This window comes from Tiliqua scincoides, chromosome 10 (assembly GCF_035046505.1).
Source record: "Tiliqua scincoides isolate rTilSci1 chromosome 10, rTilSci1.hap2, whole genome shotgun sequence".
Lineage (NCBI taxonomy): Eukaryota > Metazoa > Chordata > Lepidosauria > Squamata > Scincidae > Tiliqua > Tiliqua scincoides.
This window is the reverse complement of record NC_089830.1, coordinates 13,668,358-13,689,539: the sequence shown is the minus strand read 5'-3', so window position 1 is coordinate 13,689,539 and position 21,182 is coordinate 13,668,358. Positions and strand designations below refer to the sequence as shown.

General features: G+C 47.0%; 1 protein-coding gene across 1 annotated transcript in view; it reads right to left on the bottom strand.

The window, feature by feature from the left end:
• Window positions 1–18,622, bottom strand: part of LOC136661496 (kin of IRRE-like protein 1) — a gene marked incomplete at its 3' end in the record, with an annotated part of 38,060 nt that extends 19,438 nt beyond the window's left edge. The window contains exons 1-5 of the mRNA XM_066638775.1: window positions 18,617–18,622; window positions 17,643–17,810; window positions 15,329–15,458; window positions 14,280–14,380; window positions 13,304–13,486 (exon numbers count right to left, since the gene is read on the bottom strand). Coding sequence (XP_066494872.1) covers window positions 13,304–13,486; window positions 14,280–14,380; window positions 15,329–15,458; window positions 17,643–17,810; window positions 18,617–18,622 — 588 coding nt within the window. The remainder of the gene's footprint in view (window positions 1–13,303; window positions 13,487–14,279; window positions 14,381–15,328; window positions 15,459–17,642; window positions 17,811–18,616) is intronic.
• Window positions 18,623–21,182: the final 2,560 nt, after the last annotated feature.

The window sequence follows — 21,182 nt, the reverse complement described above, 5'->3', positions numbered from 1 at the left end:
CTTGCCATTGTTTATGGCTTTCTGTTCATCCTTGGGGCCCATACTGCAGCCAGCTTGTTTTCTGAGAAGGATATTAGATGCTGGCTGGTATCATTCTTGGACAAGGGTCAGAGAGGGGCTTTTAGTCAGAGCATTTGGGCCTTGTGGGTATTTCAATATTGTGAGCTGGGCATTTTGGGGACAATAGGGAATCTTTTTGATGGAGTAGCTGGACTGATAGGGCAATTTTTACATCAACTTACTGATCAGGACCAGGAATTTTTCCTGACATCACTTCCGGTGGGTCCCAGACATTGTCATTCTAAAAAGTGGGTCCCAGTGTTAAACATGAGAGAACCACTGCCTTAATTCAAAACAGGCCAATGAGACATCTGGGGGGGGGGGTTTGACACCCTAGTGACCAAAATTCTGGAAAGCGTGGCTTTTAGGAATAATGCCATCATGTTAGGAATAATACCATCATGAGACCATTTGATGCAGAATTTCATCTATTGCTTGTGGGGAAATATTCACTGCATTAATTTTCTGGCCATTATTACTACTCACTTCATGTCATGACTATTACTATCTCTCAGTCTCACCTACCTCACAGGGTTGTTGTGAGGACAAAATAAAGGGAGGAACCACACACACCATCCTGAGCTGCTTAGAGGAAGGGTGGTATAAAAATGTGAAAGAATTAATATGATTAATTAATAATTAAATAATTATGTTGCATGAGGAGACAAAAATTTATGGGCCCCAGTTGTCAAGTGACCTAGCTACGCCACTGTATATATTTGAGGATCTGGAGGCCATTACTTGCTCTAATAACCTAAGCTGCATGAAGTGTTGATATGCAGATACTTTGTAAATGTGTGTGTGTTTAAATATACATTCCGCACCCCCTTTTTTTAAGTATGTAACTCATAAGCATGTATCCATGTAATGCTATTTTGGGGGGGTTTCTGTTTAAGCAATAAAAATAAAATAAAATAAAATGGCTGTACAGGTCTCCAGTGCCCACAGAACTGCCACTAAATCTCAGCCAGGCACAGAAGCATGCGCATACATAATGAGCCTATGGGTGCAATCCTAACCCCTTATGTCAGTGCTTTCCAGCACTAAGGGCCATGCAGCTCCAAGGTAAGGGAACAAACATTCCCTTACTTTGAGGAGGCCTCCATGAGTGACACCCAACTGCAGGTTGCAGCACATGTTCCATTGGCACCGCTATGCCAGTGCTGGAAAGTACTGACATAAGAGGTGAGGATTGCGCCCTATGTCCGTGTTTCTCAACCAATGCTATGTGCACCACCAGCGATACTTGAGGTTGTGTCTGATAGTACTTGTGGGACCCCCAGGCATCTGCTTCTGGCAGCAAGACAAATGAACTGATGTGACCAACTTCAGTAGGAGGCTTGGCTCAGTGAGCATCAGGCTTTTCACCTACTCTAAAAAGCCCTCCTGTTCACCCTGAGCCTCTTCCTGATTGGTGTTTGTCATGTGGCATCTGGCCTCTCAACCCAGAAGTAACTGGCAATCACTTCTGCTGGTACTTCCAATAGGTGGATCATGCAAAGTGGTACAGTGTGGGATGAACATTGAGGAACGCTGGTCTATGTGCATACAAGGCTACAATTCCTGGCTCCTAATACAAATCAAGTTTGAAATATTAGGAAACTAAACCATGAACTAGATGTGACCGGACACCCGTAGAGATGCTCCAGAGCAGAGTATTCTTCATTCTGGTAGGCAGGCAGAGAGGGTGGTGGGGAACCCTGCTTTAAGTTTGTCCTGGGTGCAGAGACATGATACTTAGGGCCCAATCCTATCCAACTTTCCAGTACTGGTGCAGCCGTGCAAACCGGGCATGCGCTGCATGCTGTGGTGGGGAGGCAGTCACAAAGGCCTCCTCAAGGTATGGGGACATTTGTTCCCTTACCTTGGGGCTGCATTGTCGCTACACCAGTGCTGGAAAGTTGGATAGGATTGGGCCCTTAGGCACTACTGTAAGCCCCATAGATCCCCAATGGGCCATCCAAGGCAGTACAAGCTGAAATCCCCTATAGCTGCTTTGGGTGGTTTTTTATAAATACTAACAGAGAGGGAGAAATGCTTTAAATAAATAGATACCTGAAAGGATGCTGGAGGAGAAAGTTCACCACTTGGACCACGTTCTCACTCGCAAGCACGCCAAAACCTAAGAAGGGCATGTTGCTTTCACCCCTCCTTTCCGTTTTACACTTTTCAAAGAAGTGTTCCAGCAATGTCTCAACCTGTCAGGAAAGCAAAGGGCCACTGCTAAGGTACCCAGAAGCAAAATGTCTCAGAGGCTGTTGCCGTCCTAGGCAGGGCAACATCCATGAGGCCAGGTGAGATGAATTCCTCAGGTAGCAGACTGGTGGACGGGGGAGGGTGACCAGATGTCATAACGGCAAAAAGAGGATCAGGCACCCCAAAATGTAGGAATTCCAAGAAAAATGTAGGACATGACACAATAAAAGCTATGAACATTCATGTATTGATTTCATGTGGTTAATTTAAACACTTAGGGCACAATCATAAAACAATATTACTTCTTAAATTCAAAACTATATTACTTATAATTTATTATATATAACATTAATTACAAGACAGTTCTGTGCTGCCTGCAGGGGCCCACTCACAGGGAAAAGGAGGACATTAAAGTTCTTTTCCAGGACACGAGGTTAAAAAGAGGATATGTCCTGGAAAAAGAAGATACCTGGTCACCCTGTGGGGGGGGGACGGGGACCCAACTCCATTTGTTGGTTTCTGCCCACCGATTTGCTGCCCAAGGCAATTGCTACAAAAACCTTTACTAAACCTTTTTTCTCCTCCCACTACCTGGATTTGAAAACAAAGAAGGAGATGGAGTGAGAAGAGGAACAAGAAGAGCAGTTCTCTCTCCTTCACGCCAAACTCCCTCTCCATCTCTCCCTTCCCTATGAGAGAAGAGTGTGTGACTGCATTTAGGGAAACATTTAGGGAAATGTTATGGATCTGTACTTTCAACAGGATACTATGTAAATGCTTTTCACATTGATAGTCAATAGGGCTTACTCCTGGGTAAGCGCAGACAGAATTGCAGCCTTTGGGATATTTGGGGAATTTTTTTGAAACAGATCATCAATTGCTTGGGAAAGTTAGGAGGGTTCTTCTTTAGTTTAAATAACTTTTTAAACTTATACTTATTGTAACATTTTAATATACTTAGGCTCAAATCCTAACCAACTGTCCAGCACTGGCATAGCTTTGCAACAGGTCAAGTGCTGCATCCTGCAGTTGGGTGGCAATCACTGAGGCCTCCTCAAAGTAAGGCAATGTTTGTTCCCTTACCTCACAGCTGCATTGCCCTTATGTCACTGCTGGAAAGTGGCTTAGGATTGCACCCTTAATTAATTTGATTTGACTTTGTCATGTGAGGGGTGTTAAATTGTCCTGTCTGATGATCTCACTTCCAGCCATGACATTACTTCCTGGTCAATGACATCAATTCTGGTGAGCCCTGACAGATTGCCATTCTAAAAAGCAGATCCCAGTTCTAAAAAAGTCTGAGAACCACTGATTTCAGCCATGGATTTCACACAAACCCTTAGCATCTTATGGTTTGCCTCTCTTGCATACGTATCTTTTGGGAGATGACAGATATATTAGGATTGGTACCTGACATCTGTTCCATGCTGAAACTTGGGGTTATTGCAGAACTTAGAATTCAGGAACACCGAGCTAAACTTGAGGGGGGGAGGGGGGTTTATATTTTCACCTCTAAGGCCACTCACCTGACATATGGTCTTTCAAAGTCCTTTGGTTAGTACTGGCATGATATGCTCAAAAATATATCCTTCAAAACATGCTAAGGATCCCAATGGCATGGGATTGATTTACAACTCCAAGAGATCCAGTTCAAAACCAAGATCCTTCTGTGCTATCCAGACTGTCTCTCTGGATTTATTTGTTCTCCCAACGGCTCAATAATATGTGTCAGGTCTTACTTTGTTTCTTCGTTTTGTGTTTCACTGCTTACTGTTAACATGTTTTTAATGCTTTGTTGGATGTTTTTCCTTCTGACCTGTTATGATACTTTGTATTTTATTATGGAGCTTTGTAAGTCCTCTTGGGTAATTGCTTCAGCATGGGAATGGTGGGGTATACATTTCTATAATAATAATATCTTTGCAGTTCCTTACCTTCACTACCTTGCTGCCAAACTGCTTGAGGAGTTGACGGAGCAAGCAATATATATCAAACACCTCAAAGGAGTTCTGGACAGCTCCGGATAGGAAGGCCACGGCTTCCAAGAGTTCTTCAGGAGTCAGGAATGCACCAAAGACCTGAAACAATGCAACATCTCTGAGCGTCAAATCTTGCTTGGTTTATTCAACTATTTATACTCCACTTTTCCATGGAAAATGGTCTTGGTCTTTTAGTGAAAGAAAATGTCCAAAGCAGCTTACAAGTTCAGAACATACAACCGAACGTAAAACATAAACAGTCCAATGTACAACAATGATCAAATCCAGAAGATTCCCAAACATTTCAGCACCATGACCCACTTCTTAATACAACACTCTATTGGGACCCACCTAGCTTTAACAGACTTTAAATGAAAGGCCATCTAGAAAAAAATATTGATTTATTTACAAGCAATAATGCCCAGAAAAAAAGAGTTAGCAGCTACCTTGCAGACTGCAGAAGCTGAGCTCTTTGCAGGTCAATTAGCAGCTATTTGATTTTTGAATAGGTATTGCAGATGTAAGTCAATCTGATGGGAGATTGACTTACATCTGCAATACATGATCTCACATCAAGGACATATTTAAAACTTCTTTCTTGGAATATTGCGGGATGGCGTAGAAAGGTTAACCATGAGACTTTCCAGAGATATTTATGTGATTTTCACATAATCCTTTTGCAGGAAACCTGGTCTCAAATTCCTTTACACCTTCAAGGTTTTAATTCCTACAACATTCCAGTTTATAGAATAAGCTCCAAGGGGCGTTTGCAAGCGGGGATGACAATTTTTGTCTCTTCCCAGCTCAATTCAGAACTGGTGGTCACCAAGACAACTAGCAAATTATGTCATGCAGTCAAGCTTATTCTTAACCATCTCCAATTAATAATTGGAAAGGTTTATCTTCCTCCTGGCTTGAACAGCCAATTATTATCCCAGAATTGGAGCACCTTCTCTAAAATTGTCAAGGAGTTAGACATGGAATTTCCTTCATGCCATTGGCTTATTGGTGGGTATTTCAATGCCAGGCTTGGAAATTCAGAGCCGTTGCTCAGTACTGCCGCAAACTTCGACCCTGATTCATCTCTCCTTGATTTATTTTCTTTAGAAAGATTTTCCAAAGATAATAAAACGAATGCAGCTGGCCTCTATTTGGCCAGATTCTGTCTCAATTTTAATACAATATGGTTAAATGGCCTTGTAGATTTCCCCAATTCAAGTGAATTCACTTCTGATTCAGCCATTGGTTCCAGTGTTATAGATTATTTCTGGGTTCCCACTTCACCTCAAGGTCAATGTTATTGATTTTTTTGCTTGGTGATCTAGGAATGAGTGACCATTTTCCTTTAATACTCAAGTTAGATTTAGGTTCTTTCCAGTACTCTACCCCTGAAGTAGAGCTTGAAAATGAATATGAAATTAGGCCTAAAATCATGTGGAATACTACAATTAATCAGAAAATGAGCAAACTGCTCTACACGGAGCCGTACAAGAGCTATAGAATCCAACTTTTAAATGAGTCAGATCCGATAGAACTAATTCAGATATATGAGTTATTAATCTCTAGGGTTTCATCCACTTTAGTCTCCTACACTAGTATACCCTCTGCTAAAGGTGCTACAGGGGAGGGATCCCAAACAATATCCCCTTGGTTTGATAGGGATTGTATGGATCTCCAAAATCAGATTAGATCCGTTTACCAGCAGTACCGCTATTCAGGGGATATTCAAATTCCCGATACATATTTTATTCTAAAGAAGCAGCTGCAACAACTGATCCAAGAAAAGCCACATAATGATGCTTCCCGCTTGTGGTATAAACTACTAGCCGCCATAGAACAAAAAAATTCTAAGCCATTTTGGGGTATAATCACCAATTCTGCTCAGAAAACTGCACCTCGCTCTCAGATGGTCATCTCCCCACACGAGTGGTGCCGCTTTTTCTCCACCTTCTATTGCCAAGAGGGTGAAAGTGGCTTAGCATCTTTGACTTTAAATCCTTCAGCAACCACCCCATGGCCTCCTGTATCCACTGAAGAAATGATAGAGCTAGTCTCTCAAAGTAAACAAGGGAAAGCTCCTGGGCCAGATTTGGTATTGTCAGAGATCCTGAAAGTGGATCCCGAATGGTGGGCCCCTATTCTATCCTCATTATTCACAGTGGTGGACCAAACAGATATAATACCAGCTGAATGGACAAATGCTACTATAGAGCCTATTTACAAAAAAAGGCGACCATCCTGATCCCTCCCATTTTAGACCTATAAGCCTTTTATCAGTGGGGGCAAAACTTTATACAAAACATCTTTTAAACAAGCTGCTATCCTGGATGGAAGATCTGGGCCTTCCAGGGTGGGATCAGATAGGATTTTGAAAAGGATCTTCACCAATTGATCACTGTGCTGTTTTAGCTCATTTGACTGACAAGTACACAAGGCTAAAAAATCAAAAATTATATGTTGCTTTTCTGGATCTTAAAGGAGCCTTTGACTCTGTTAATAGATCGCTGCTATGGGACAAACTAGTTCAACTCAATATAGACCCTGGACTTCTATCTCTTATTCAGAAACTTTATACAGTCACCACCTGCCAAATTAAATTGACATCTGGGGAAATTGACCCCCCAAATTCAAGTCAAAAGGGGAGTGAAACAGGGGTGCATTTTAGCACCCACTCTTTTTCATCTTTTTCTACACGATTTTACCCCCTTTTTGCTTCGAATAGATGGACATTTTTCCAAACTAGGTTCAATGCATATTCCAACATTGCTTTATGCAGATGATGCAGTGCTAGTTTCCTGTACACCTAGTGGACTTAAGCGACTTTTAAATAGAACTTCTGACTATCTGAAGTGCAACAAACTCGAATTGAACTCTCAGAAAACCAAAGTTATGGTTTTTTTCAAAATCATGGAGCCCAGGCACTTGGTCTATTGGAGGGGAGAAACTGGAACAGGTCAAAAGCTTTCAATATCTTGGAATTCACTTCCACTACAATCTTTGCTGGGGTACTCATCATAAATTGCTTACCAACTTGGCCCGTGTCACTTTGCAGAGCACCAATCGATTCTTTTTTAGTCAGGGCAATCGTTATATACCAGCTGCTCTCAAGGTATTTAATGCCAAGTTATCGGCACAGCTCCTGTATGGGTGCCCTATCTGGATTAGTGCTATAAATCACACCCTTGAGAGTATCCAAGCTAAATTTTTGAGGGCTATCCTGGGTTTACCTAAATCTGTACCATACTCTGCATTATGTTTGGAGACCGGACAATCGCTCTTAGTATCAAGAGCATGGCTTTTAACCGTACGCTATTGGCTCCAATTCCATTATAACGTGAAACCAGGCAGTCTCCTATCCAGAATGCTATCTGAGTCTGGTTCTTCTAAATGGTATAGCCAAATTAAATCAAAAATCGAATCAATTGGTTTTTCATTGGATTTTTTAAGTTTCTATCCATTCCCTGGAGTTTATCAAAGGGTAAAGCAAAGAATACTAGACATTGAGGCACAAAACCTCTTTGAACTTGCTTCTAGAATTTGCTCCCCTCTTAATTTCTCTATCCCGCTAAAGTATGGGCAAATGGCTCCTTATCTAAGTATTCTGATCAACCCTTCTGAACGTCGTGCAATCTCCTTGGCAAGATTCAATGTGTTTCCATCCAAGGTCACAGAAGGCAGATATAGGCAAATACCATATAAAGAACGCCTCTGCCCTTGTAATTTGGGAAATGTTGAATCAATCATACACATTCTTTTTTATTGTCCTTGGCACACTAGATCCCGCCACACTTACATGACTCCACTAATCGGCAAAATGAATGGGCTTTCGGATGAGGCAAAACCGAAGTGTCTCCTAAATGACTGCTCACCAGATGTGCTAGAGGGAATTTCTAAATTTTTACTTTTGGTGATTTCTAAGCTTTCTTAATGTAATTTGTCAAAAATGTTGATATTTTATGTTGAACTGTATGTTTTATTAGTAATTTAATATCTTAACTCCGTTTTTGATCAACGGGATTAGGACTAATTATGTTTGCTTTTATGATTTCTCTGTCTATGCCCAATCAAGGTTTATTCATTCACTCATTCATTTTTGAATAGCTTCAGGGCTTGAGGCAATTAGTTATCTGATCATTCCATCATCCTTATGCTACCCACCAAAAATCAGGGCGTGACCCACCAGTGGGTCCCAAACCACATTTTGGGGACCACTGTGTTAATCAGTTCAAAAGCCTTTTCATCAACTGAGAAGGTTCCATTTGAGTCACATTTGTCAGGAGCCATGAATTTGCCTTAGGGCCCAATCCTATCCAACTTTCCAGTGCTGATGCAGCATACCAAAGGGGTGTGTGCCGCATCCTGCAGTGGGGAAGCAGTCAAGGAAGCCACCTCAAGGTAAGGGAACATTTGTTCCCATACCTCAGGGCTGCATTGTGCCTCCATCAGCACTGGAAAGTTGGAAAGGATTGGGCCCTTATTCTTATTTCCAACCTGTCTCTCAACTACTGGGTCTTACGCTTTCATGTGACTGTAAATATTTAACAATGATTAAGATGAAAATAAAACACCACCACCTTTGGTTTAAACCTTTGGTTCCCAAGCTGTGGTCCACAGGTGGTCCGTGAGACCCTGAGAAGTGGTCCACACAGTCTCAGGAAAAAAAACGCCTTTAATCACTTCCATGTTGCCAAGTGAGCATTTCCACATGGACCACCATAGAGCGTGGAGATCAGACCGCCCACAGCCAGCACTGAAATATTAGCTGTGGTTGTGGGCGGTCCATTCTCTCTGATTGTGCATTTTTTGTGTGTAGGGGGTGAGGTGGGAACGAGGGGGGGGGGGTTCCACATTGTCCACGACAATTCTCATTTTTGCCTCAGTGGTCTGCAGGCTCCTAAAGATTGCGCACTACTGGTTTAAGCCAACAATGAAGGTGCTTATGTGCACCAAAAAAAGCATGGAAATGGTTAGTTAAGGTTATTTGCCTTCACTTCATTATTGCCATGTTAGCAATAATACACATTATTGTATTGAACATCTTGTATTGAACACAACTGAACATCTTGTGTTTGCGCCTGGCTTAACCAGTGGCTCTCAAACTGGGGGTCACAACTACAAGTGGGTCACAAACTGATTTTTGGCAGGTTGCATAACATGGCATGAGCTTGCTGAGCTATTGTGGGTTTTTTTTTTTTTATTACTTGTAAAGCACACCTTCTGGAGTGTGTTTTTCTCATTGAGCATGTTTTCATGAGCAAGAACACAACGCGACAAGGACCAGAGTGGGCTGTAGAACGGAAAGCAGAATGCTTGGCCCCCTCTGGGCTGAGATGCATTGTGTTCTTGCTGACAAAAACATGTTCCACAGGTGAGCTTTTTGTGTTTAAAAAAATGCAAAAGCTCAGCAACCCAGATGTTTGGGCAGCGATGTGATGGCATCATTACGCCACCGCCAAAACATCTGGGTTGCTCAGCTCCATGCTGAAGGTGGATCATGGGGCTAAAATGGTTGAGAACTACTGGCTTAACCTCCAAGCACCTACATTTTCCCCCAGTCTTTCAGCCCCATTCCTCTTCCTTTCCAGGTTGGAAGAACCCTGAAGTTTAGGACGCAGTGAGGCCTCAGACCATGGAAGGCTTCACACCCTTTCCTCCTTGCTTTTCTCATATGTTTTCCTTTGGACCAAGAGACGGGTCTAAATTATTACTAGTAAAATGTTGCATAGCCAGGGAGGGGTGGAAAGGTTAATAGATAGAAACTATAGAGCCAGACACAAGAAACAAAGGGGTAGAAAGCCAAAAAAATGAATGGTGAGTCAAAGGGAGGAATGAATTAGGAATGAATTAGATGTCCCCCATATACACACACACTCAGGCCCCAATCCTTTCACCCACCAGCAGCAGCAATGCAGGTGCACCTCAAAGGAGCACACTGCATCCTATGGTAGGTGGGGACTACCTGAAGACAAATGGGATGTGGTGATGGCATCTGGCCTAGGTGCCTTTAAAAGGAGATTGGACAAATTTCTGGAGGAAAAGTCCATCACGGGTTACAAGCCGTGAAGTGTATGTGCAACCTCCTGATTTTAGAAGTGGGTTACCTTAGAACACCATATGCAAGGGATGGCACCGGGATGTAGGTCTCTTGTTGTCTTGTGTGCTCCCTGAGACATTTGGTGGGCCACTGTGACATACAGGAAGCCAGTGGGGTAGCAGTGCAGGGGGTAGCAGTCACACCGGGCAACAAGCTTTAGGGGGGCAACAAGCTGAGCTTGACACTAGTGGCCAACATTGTGCAAATCTTGTATATACGAATAATACCATCATGTTATATATCATTAGAAAGGTTATTTAATGCAGAATTCAGTTAAACAAACCACATTAGAATAACTGTATTATATCAAAAGTTATGGCCAATTAACCAGAAAACGAAAATACAACTGCCTTAAAGAACAAAAACCAACTTTAACTCAAAACTGACTTATGAGACTGATTTTTCTGAGAGCCAATGAGATGTTCTTATGATACAGAAGGGAACCAGTAAGGTGTGAATATGAGTCAGCTCTCTTTTCCATGTATCATAATACAGCTACTCCTGCTAACTGGTAAAGAGGCACTTTTTCAAGTGGTGCTCCTCTTCTATTTAGCAGGGGGAGAACAACCGTCCCTCATCACCCCAGCACAGTGTCTTGAACCAATAAGGGGAAAACTTTTTATGTATTTACTTAATAAAGTTTGATTTTGTCATGGGGGTGGCCACAAAATCTTTGATTCCAGGTAGCAGATAGATGCCTTAGCTATGCCACTGGCTGGGGGGAGATGGCAGATCAAGTGGGTGATGAGCTCCTTGGGGGAGGAGGCAAGTTTCCCCCCAATTTGCACTTTTAAAAAAGCCTGGGCTTGATATCACTTCCTGCTGTGAAATCACTTCCAGGGCATCATTTTGAGCTCCGCACTGGGCTACACATTCATTAGCTACGCCACTGCAGGAAGCTGCGCTAGATGGGCCTATGGCCTGATTCAGTGGGGCTGTTCTTATCTTCTTATGGGAGGCAAGTAAAAAGCATTTACTTATTTTTTTAACTAACCCCACATAAGCCCTGGGGCTAGCGATGGGTCTCTTTGGACATACACCACCTGTCCAAAGGTGGGAAAAGGGGCAGGGAGGTTTCTGAAAGGGGGGATTAGATTCAGCATGCACCATTGCTGCTGGATCCACCCCCTCCTGCCTCTGTCCCTCCCACGGAATGCCCCAGTCCTCCCCTTCCGTGCACACACCTGCCCTCCCCGCTGACCTGTTGTTGGGGGATATAGGAAACCCACTGCTGCCTGGTCAGCACCACTAACTGTTTCTGGCAGCCACCCAGCAGTGTGCTCAAGTGTTCTATTTCGCAATGTGATAAGTCAGGTTGTGCTGCTGGAACACAAGTTCCAGCAGAGCAGCCCAAGGATAGGATTGTGCTGTCACTCACTCTCATATGGGGTCAGGAGTACTCTGTCCCTTGTGTGGCTAACTTACTCTGACCAGGATGCAGCTGTTGTTCCTGAAGATGGTTGGTAGCGCTACATCAGTTGCATTCAGGATGCGGAGTGCATTCTTGATAGAGTCTTGGTTCAAGGAGGAATTTATCAGCATGTCTGCAAGGGAAAGAAACAGCTTCGACTCATCCCACCATACAACGGATGCCCCTTCATTGCAACTCCTCCCTGGCCTCCATCGGAATGAGATCAGAGAATCCCGTATTGAACAGTTGCTTGACCCTCCATTAGATCAGTTGAAGGTTGCTTGCTATTGACTGCCAAAATATGTGGTCCTCTAGTCTGGAAAGATCTCGGTGAAGCTCGGAGGAACATGGTGAAACAGCGACAGAGTTAGGACAGCCACTGCAGCCACTGCAAGAGGGTGGCAGGGAGGAGGAGGCAGTCCTGTGGCGATGACTAGCGGGTGTCTGTCAAGGCAACAGTGCCCATGAGAGGGGATAATTTGTACCCAGGCAGAGTGAAAAAGGGGGCCCAGCAGCCAAAGGAGGGGCCACAGAAATTTCTCACCTGGACTTGGGATGCTGGGGTTGCTGCGGCATTGGCTGCTGCAAGCCATATGCACCGGGCCAGGGAATGCATACATGACACTCCTTAACACGGTGTCAGATCCAGGAGGCAACCGGCCTGCTGCAGTAGCTCTTTAGTTTGTGGATCCACTTTCCAGGAAGGAGTGTATAAGAGCTCAGGGACACAGCGGTGCGATTACAGCTACTGCAGAAGAGGGTAGTGGTGGCTTGGGATGGACTGAGAAAGTTGGACAGAAAAGGGGATTTCAGTGCATGGAGATAGGCACAAACAAATAAGAAACAAAACAGACTTTGTAGTTAAAAGAAGAAAAAGGTCCAGCAGGCATCTCTGATTGATTGGCCTTCTCTCTCACCCATTCAGGGCTTCAAACCAGTGATGTAAATGAGGAAGGCTGATTGGTTGGTGCTGCCACCAAGACCATCTTACACCGGGTCTTCAGGGAGCACAGTAAAAAAGGCTTCAAGGGCTTTTTGTCCCACTGTGCCAGGCTGTGTTTGCCAACAGGAAAGCACCCACCGGAATACTGCAGGGAAGAACTGGTGAGTACAGTATGTGCTTCGAACTCGCAATCAGTCAAATACCTGCAGAATCATGACCATGGCTGATGTGGAAGTAGAAACCAGATTTAGGCCCTGGAATTCAGCAGTGTCGGAATGAGTGTTCTGGTGTCACTAGGTGCTTTCTGTCTGTCACAGAAGGTGGCACGCCCTGGTCCCTGCAAGCAGCTGGCTCCGCACACCTGCCTGCACCCAGTGGCGTAGCTGGAGGGGGGGCAGAGCACTCAGCTGGCAGGGAGCCTCAGTGCAGCGGGCAAGTGGCCCCTCCCTTCGGAGCCATTCCCTGCGGGGGGAGCAAAGCGCAAAATTTTTACACACAAGCAAATGTGGTTGTGTTTCTCCTAGCAGGTGCAAAGCTTCTCCCCAGCTCCAAATCAGGAAGTAGCCTGTACCTGGCCAACCCCTGCAAGGGGCTGTCCCAACAGTGAGACAGATGCTCACCTGTGCAAGGCCTCTTCCCTCAGGTGAGCAAGGCTCGGGGGGGCCGGCCTCGGTGGATTGCTCCACTCTGACCGGCAAAGGACGAGCGGGGCAGCAGACATATTCCACCCCTCGGAAGTGGTCAGCCCCGCAGGGCAGTGGCATCCCATAGCTGTGAAGCTCCAGCTGCTCTCTGCTGCAGGCCTAGGAACTGGAGGACAACATCAGAACCCTCGCAGAGCAACACTTTTTGGCCACCTGGGTGGCGCACACTCTATGCTCAAAAGACAAATAAAATCACATTTAAAAAGCAACTGTGCATCAACATAACACAAACTGTGCTGAATTGTTCCGCCTGCATAGTTTACACATGCTTGATCTCTTTGAGCACTACAAGAAAAAAAGACCGTACACTTAGTGTGTGCTCTACACACAAAAAGCCCCAGGTTCAAGCCCCCAAAGTGTCATCTGCGCATGTTATATTTGACATTTTAACTCGCTGGCAGAATTCTGCCACTAGTGGGGAAGGACAAGGAGCTATACAGACCCTCCACCCTTCTGACCAGTGCCACTGATGCGCTGCCCTCCCTCTCGAGGTTCCAGGCATTGTTCCAATGGTATCTTAGCCTTCGTTAAACTTGCTTTAAAAAAAATAATCAAAACTGATGTTCTTCATTGGAATTGCACCACTAATACCACATTCCGTTGCTTTCCTGATGTCAGGCAGGCACGCACACATGGAGCATTGTGGCACCTTTCAGGGATTTTTAACAGGAAACTCTCAGCAAACCACTGTTTCTGGCACCCGACTCAAAGGAAGCTGTGAGTTCAGTCAGCTGAAATCACTTCCATGCCGGCAGGGCCAACTGTGCTGTGCTCTCAGCATCTTTTAACAGACTTGGAGGCTCTTCACACACACACACACCCCGCCCCCAGCAGAGTTTGCTTGATGGGTAGACACCCACCGTCCTTCACAAAGAAAATCAAGACAACTCACCTCTTTGGCCACACTGTGCCAATACAAGCAGCTCTCGCAGGAGTCTGTCTTCTCCTGGTGCAGGAAGGGCACAAGGAGGGCTTCGCTCACAAATTCACCCACTGGGGAAGAGAGAAAGCAAGAGATAGAGCTGTTGTCTCCTTCAAGGCCCTGTGACAGAGGACAGGGCTGGCTCATCCACAAGGCCAGCTGAGATGGATGCTTCAGGTTGTGGATTGGTAAGGGGGGGCAAGGTGCACATCAACCCAACTCTGCAACGTCTTTGTCCGCTCTTGAGATTCAAAAAGGAAATGGGGAACAGAGCAGAAGTGTGGAAGATAAGAGAGTGGTAGACTAGAGTGTCTCTGCCTAGGCCTTAGAAAGATGTGTAGAATTGATCCGTAAGGCACGTGTAAAATTGCCCCATAAGAAATTGCACCATCCAGAATATAATGTAAGATGGCACACATCCATCAGTACCAATTTGTCAACAGGTAATATACAACCATTTTGCAAGAGAAGCCCTAGACATCAGAAATACTCCCCAGAAGTGATTTCACAGCTGTCCACATTAAAGGGACTTAGGGCACAATCCTAACCGGGTCTACTCAGAAGTAAGTTCTATTTTGTTCAATGGGACTTACTCTCAGGAAAGTGTGGTTACTATTGCAGCCTCAATCTGCACTCCTACACACATGCAACCAGGAGCAAACCCCCCTGGGCAAAGTAGGGCTCACTTCTGAGTTAATATGGGCAGTCTTGCACTTTCAGGCTGCAACCCTATGCCTCCATACTTAGAAGTGAACCTCACTGAACTCAGCAGGACTTCCTTCAGAGTCAAAAACATGCAGAATTGCCCCATAAGGGATGTGTAGAATTGCCCCATAAGGCACAAACACTTGCAGCACCCTGAAAGTAACTACCTTTATCTGCATAGCACCAAAGTTCATCTTCATGTCCATTTTACAAACTGAGAGACTAAGGATCCCACAGAGTGGGCAGGGAATAAGAATCCAGATTTCACTGTCCCCTGGAACACAAGGGGTCCATTCTGCATCAGAGGCACCTACCCAGGCATCGACAGGGCACTACAATGTGCTGATGACCCTTGCAGTTGGGCCTCCCCTTCTTGCCCCAGTTGTCAATTGTGACTGGCTGGGTCCCCTCCACGGCTTTAGTGATTTGCAACTCAGCATACACCTGATGGAAAAGAGGATAATCATCACAGCAGGAAACTGAGGAATGGGGAGGGGTCAAATGGGTACCCCTTAATTATTATTATTATTATTAACAGTATTTATATACCACTTTTCAACAAAAAGTTCACAAAGCAGTTTACAGAAGAAAAAAATCAAATAACTAATGGCTCCCTGTCCCTTAACCCTCTCTTGTCCCTTTCCACTGCGCGTGACAAGGAACAAGGTTGCATTTGTACGCTGACCTTCCTTGCTCCAAAGAGACTCAGAGCCGCATACCCAGACCACCTAAATCAGTGATTTTCATGCTGGATTTTCAACACTGGTGTGCTACGAATGTTCTTGCAGGTATACTTGGGGAAGGGGCATTTATTGGTATGGCCACGGGGTGATGTGAGCCTCCATCCAACAGCATGGTGTGCCTTGTCAATTGTCCAAAAATCAATGGTGCGCCTTGAAATGTTAGCACATGTTTGTGTGCCATTCGATGAAAAAGGTTGAAAACCACTGCCCTAAATAGTTTACCAGTCAGAAACTGGACAAGTCCAGACCTGCTCCGTTTCAGAGACGGAAGTAACTCTGGCTCCTGCAGGCTACACATCGGGCTCAGCACTATCGAATGAGGTCGACTGGACTTCCAGAATGAGAAGCAACTTACCGGTGTGGTGTCAGACCAGAACCAGGGGAGATCTGGATTCCAATCCCTGCACAGTGATGAAACTCACTGGGTGACCTCAGGCTACTTTAAGTCATACCCCACTTCACATGATTGCTGTGAAGCTACGTATTGCTACTTGGAGTTATTTAGGGAGCTACTTGGTGGGAGGGTGGGATTAAAGTGAAATATTAGGGGTATCCATGAACGGGATTCCTAAAGGAAGCACTCAGCATGCGCATATCATACATAGGCATTTGTGGGGTAAGAGAGTTGCGTGCTCAAGGAGAGCACTGAACTGTGCAAAGACAGCGAGACACCTCAGAGAGTGCAGCTAAATGGGTGCGATCAACAGGAGTAGGAGAAAAAGGATCAAGGCCACCCAGACAGAGGACCCTGCCTTAGGACAAACGGCTGATGAGCAGGCTCTGATGTGCCTTGCAGAGAATATGTGCCCCAAGAAGGGGTGGCACTGCCAGTAATGCTCATATGGGCGGTGCTCATGTGCTGGCCTGACACTCATGGGAATGAGCACGGGCTGTGAGAAGGGTGTAACACGTGGGTTGTGAATAAAGGGGGAGTGGTTTTCCCTTGTGCAGGAATAGTACACCAAAGCATCACTACTCTGTGTGTGTGTGTGTGTAACCAGGTGGCAACAGCTGGAGATGTTTGCATGCTTGGAGGGGGTTCATATCAATGCATGTGAGACTGGAAGTGCGCACCCCTAACGAGGGAACACCTGACCCAAGCTTTGTATGCCAGCAAGTCTTGTATAGCCCAGTTGTCCCAATCTCATAAAGTGGACCACTGTGGCATTCCAACAGGCTTGCAAAACAAGAACCATGCCACAGATCAAGTGTGCTTCTTTATTTTACAACTGGGTCCGTTGCAGCTTGTCTTTCCTTCAAGGTGCTCAGCCCAGTGGATGTGGGGTTTCCAGTTGGTCCCTCACCCGGGTTACCCCACCTGCTAAGCTTCAGGGGGGCACCTATATTCAGCTATATCAGTACCATCAGACCCTTGTTTTGAACCCACGGAGATTGAACAGATCCAATGGCACACATGGGAAGAAGAGAGAGAAATAGCCCTTGTTGGGACGAGAGGGACAAAGTGGGGATTCCGTGCTGGTGGAACCTTAGGGCCAAGTCAGAACAGTTAACCCCTGCTAACTGGGCAAAGAGGCAGCTTTCAAAGGGGTGTCCTCTTCTATTTAGCCGGGGGAGAGCAACTGTCCCTCTTCACCCCAGCATGGCATCTTCTCCAGTGGCTATTGCTGGTGTCTCTTCTGTATTGTTTTAAGACGGTGAGCCCTTTGGTGACAGGAAACCATTTCTTGATTTATTTTGCTACTAACTGTTGAAAAGCAGTATTCATCATCATCATCGTCCTCATCCTAATAGCAGCAGCAAGAGGAGACAAGGCCAGGTGTGCAGGTGGAGGCAAAGGTTCGGGGAGCAGGATTTGAAAAGGGACGAGGGGAAGAGGGTCTGAGTGAGCTCTGGGAGTCCAGCTGGGTGTGTGGGGCTGCTGTACCTCTTGGCAGCAGCTGCGGATCTCCTCCCTGGTGCAGAAACAAGTGTGGGTCCCAAAGGCGTGGGGCTGCCAGTGCCCCATCTGGACACTGAGATGCAAGACCAGCTTCCCACAGAACAGGGCCACCTGGGGGTCCCCGAGCGCTGGCCTGAGTGCCGCTCCCGTCCCCTGCAACACACCAAAGGGAGGGGAAAGAGACCAGCACCTTTCAAAAACCGCTCATCCCTCCTGTTGCGCTCCCTGGCACACGTGGGTGTGTTTGCAGTGCCAGGAGAGTCCGATGCCTGGCAAGAGCAAGGATGAAGAGGCCTCTCCTGCTGTTGCTCCCCTGCCAACCCAAATCTCCACCTCTACCTTCCCCCTCCCTTTGTCTGCACCGCCATCACTTGGTGGGCAGGGATGTTGTTGCTGTGGTAACCACTCCCCACGGAGTTGCCAGATCTTCTCTGTTGCCATGGAGACCAGCTCCCAGATGGAAATGAACACTGCATCACCAGCCCCTCCCTTAGCCATTGCTCGGCTTGGGCCCACTCCCACTGGCTGGGTACCTCCTTTTCTCCCCCCCCCCACCCTGCTTCACCTTCTACTTCCTCTCCCTCCCCTCTCCGGCCTTCCCCTCTGTTCCTTTCCCAGCACCCCTCTCATCTTGGCTCTGTCCCTCCCATCTTAATGAGTCCCAGTGTCTCAGCGCATCTCTGCCTCTTCTCAGGACGTCACCCTCAGGGCAAGTCCAGATGGGGCCTCCACATCTGGCAGTGAGCAGCTCAACCTGCCAGCATCAGGGCTGAGAAGCAGGTACTGTCCCAGACTCCTGATTCCCACCCTGCCAAGGGGTCCCGGTCTGTGGCCCCTGCAATGCCACTGCCCAGCTCTGGAATCAAAATGGTTTTCATGACTTCATCCAGCCTGGCCAAAAGAACTCTCGATGCCGGTGGTGTAGCTAAGGCACCCAGGGGCACAAAAAGCCTTCATACCGCCATGCCCCCATTGCAACCCATGCCCCTTCCAAATTTTAACATCCCCTATATCAGTGGTGCACCTACGGGGGCAGGAAGGTACCACGCCTTGAGGGGGTGTCTTTTTTTACTGAAAACTGGGAGTGGCTTTCGGAGGCCTCTGACTCAAGGCGTGGTACCCAGGATAGTGCAGCCCCCTGCCCCTTTTGGCGATGCTGCTGCTCCAAGGGCCACAGACCAGGAAGCACCCAGAATGCAGAAAGGAACTCCCGCTGGTGCTAGGCAGAGCATTTGAAGGCAAGGGCACTGATGGGAGTCCAGAGCTTGAGAAACCAGCAGTGGCAGCGCCGGGGTGGCTCAAGGCCAAAGATGAGAACCAGCCAGAGCAGGGGCTGAGAAGAGACAAGGTGGTTGGAGAATGAGTTGAGAGGGTGGTGGCTGCAGTAGCGGCACCCAATGGCGGGAGGCGGGGAGGGAGACAGGAGAGGCCCAGGACGGCTGTGGATCAGGCTGGCAGAATTGCCAGGGTTCATGCCACTCCCACTTCCCCTGCAGTCTTGGTTCTTCTGGGATTGAACTAAGGCTGTCAGAATCCTGCTAGTGCCAGGGGGCAAAAATGGCTGGAAATGAGGAATCCCTTATCCAGCCTGAAAACACAAGGTGGGAGAAGAGGGGACAGAGAACAAGAGCAGGGGGGGGGCATGTGCAATGCCCGTGGGGGGGCCGCACTTTCCCATTGGACTGGGAAAAATGGCATGGGCGGGGGTGCATCAGAGTAAGGGGGGAGGACAATGGAGAAGCCAGGCCCGGATTAAGTTGGAGCCTCTGGCTAAGCCGCTGCTCTGCCATTAAACAGCTGTTGGAGTTTGGCTGCAGGTTGACCTCCCTCCAGGCCAGGGTGGAGCGCGGTCAGACATCCGGATAAAAAAGGGGGGAACAAAGAGGGTTGAGCAGCCTCCCAACTGCTACCTGCCCCAGAATCTTCTACATGGGAGGGGAGGTGGGGAATGATGGCAAAGGGGGAGCTGGAAAATGGAAACTGGAGTGGCAGGGAAGTGGTTAATTGGCAGCGGAACTAATCCCCTCTCCTGCTTCCCCCTGCACAGCACTTAGCGAGATGAGATGGAGGGGAGAGGGAGCCTCCACCTGTTTGACCCCCGCCACACACACACACACACACACCACAGAATCTCATAAATGGGAAATGCTGCAGGAATAAAACAAGGCAAGGTGGAAGGAAGGGTGGACAGGGGATCGTGGCTACCCCAAGCCAGCCTCTTGCAGAAGGAGACTGCCAGGAAAGCAAGGGAGGAATGTAACCCTGGAGAAGCAAAGGAGCAGAGATGTTGGGGGGCTGGGGGTGTAGCAGGGCGGGTGCCAGGCTATTTTGCCCCCTAGGCAAAGCTACCTACTTGCACCCCTCCCCTCCCAAATATTGCCAGTTTCAATTTTCATAAACAGACGTCTCATGGGAAAAATAAAAATGAAATTTAAAAAAATATAAATTGTCAGTTGCATTTTTTTGGTTTTTTGGTTGGCCACCTTCAGTCTCGAAAGACTATGGTATAAGCCGACAGCACTTGGTATTCCCAGGCGGTCTCCCATCCAAGTACTAACCAGGCCTGACCCTGCTTAGCTTCCAAGATCAGATGAGATCAGGCATGTGCAGGGTAACAGTTTTTACATGGGTTAAAAATACTAATCTGCATTCAACGGTGCCCCTCAAAAGTCACCACTGCGCCTCTTTGGGGTCTGCACCTTAGGCGGCCGCCTAGTTGGCCTAATGATGGCACAGGCCCTGGGATGGAGGCACAGAGAGGAAGACAAGGGAAAAGGTTTGTCTCTCTTTTTTCCCCCCTCATCCCTCTGTCCTCTCCAGATGATTCAGGCTGCTGAGTGCATCACAGCACCAGCTGGCTGTGCTGAGATGGAGGAAGGCTGGGCTTGTCGCCAAACCCAGAAGAAGTGTGCGCGGTGGGGCAGGGCAGGGAGGGGGCAGCATTGCCATCCTTTACTTCTGGCAGCTGAAGGAATCGGAGATGATGGGAAACACCCCACGTTTCTGGAGAATCACACACCGGTCATGCTTTGCTTTCCACTAAAACAGACTATAGAGAGCGACTTGGATCCATGCAGCCTGGCAGCCAGGATTTCAGAACCCTACCTGAAGATGCCAAAGCAAGGACTGTACCACTAAGTTACAGCCCCTCCTGGGGGGTGTGTGTGGAAGCATCCATATGGCATGTTTGCTTCAGCCCCGGCAAGGCCTGTTCAGCGGGAGGAACATAAGAACATAAGAACCTAAGAACAGCCCCACTGGATCAGGCCATAGGCCCATCTAGTCCAGCTTCCTGTATCTCACAGCGGCCCACCAAATGCCCCAGGGAGCACACCAGATAACAAGAGACCTCATCCTGGTGCTCTCCCCTACATCTGGCATTCTGACTTAACCCATTCCTAAAATCAGGAGGTTGCGCATACACATCATGGCTTGTACCCCGTAATGGATTTTTCCTCCAGAAACTTGTCCAATCCCCTTTTAAAGGCGTCTAGGCTAGACGCCAGCACCACATCCTGTGGCAAG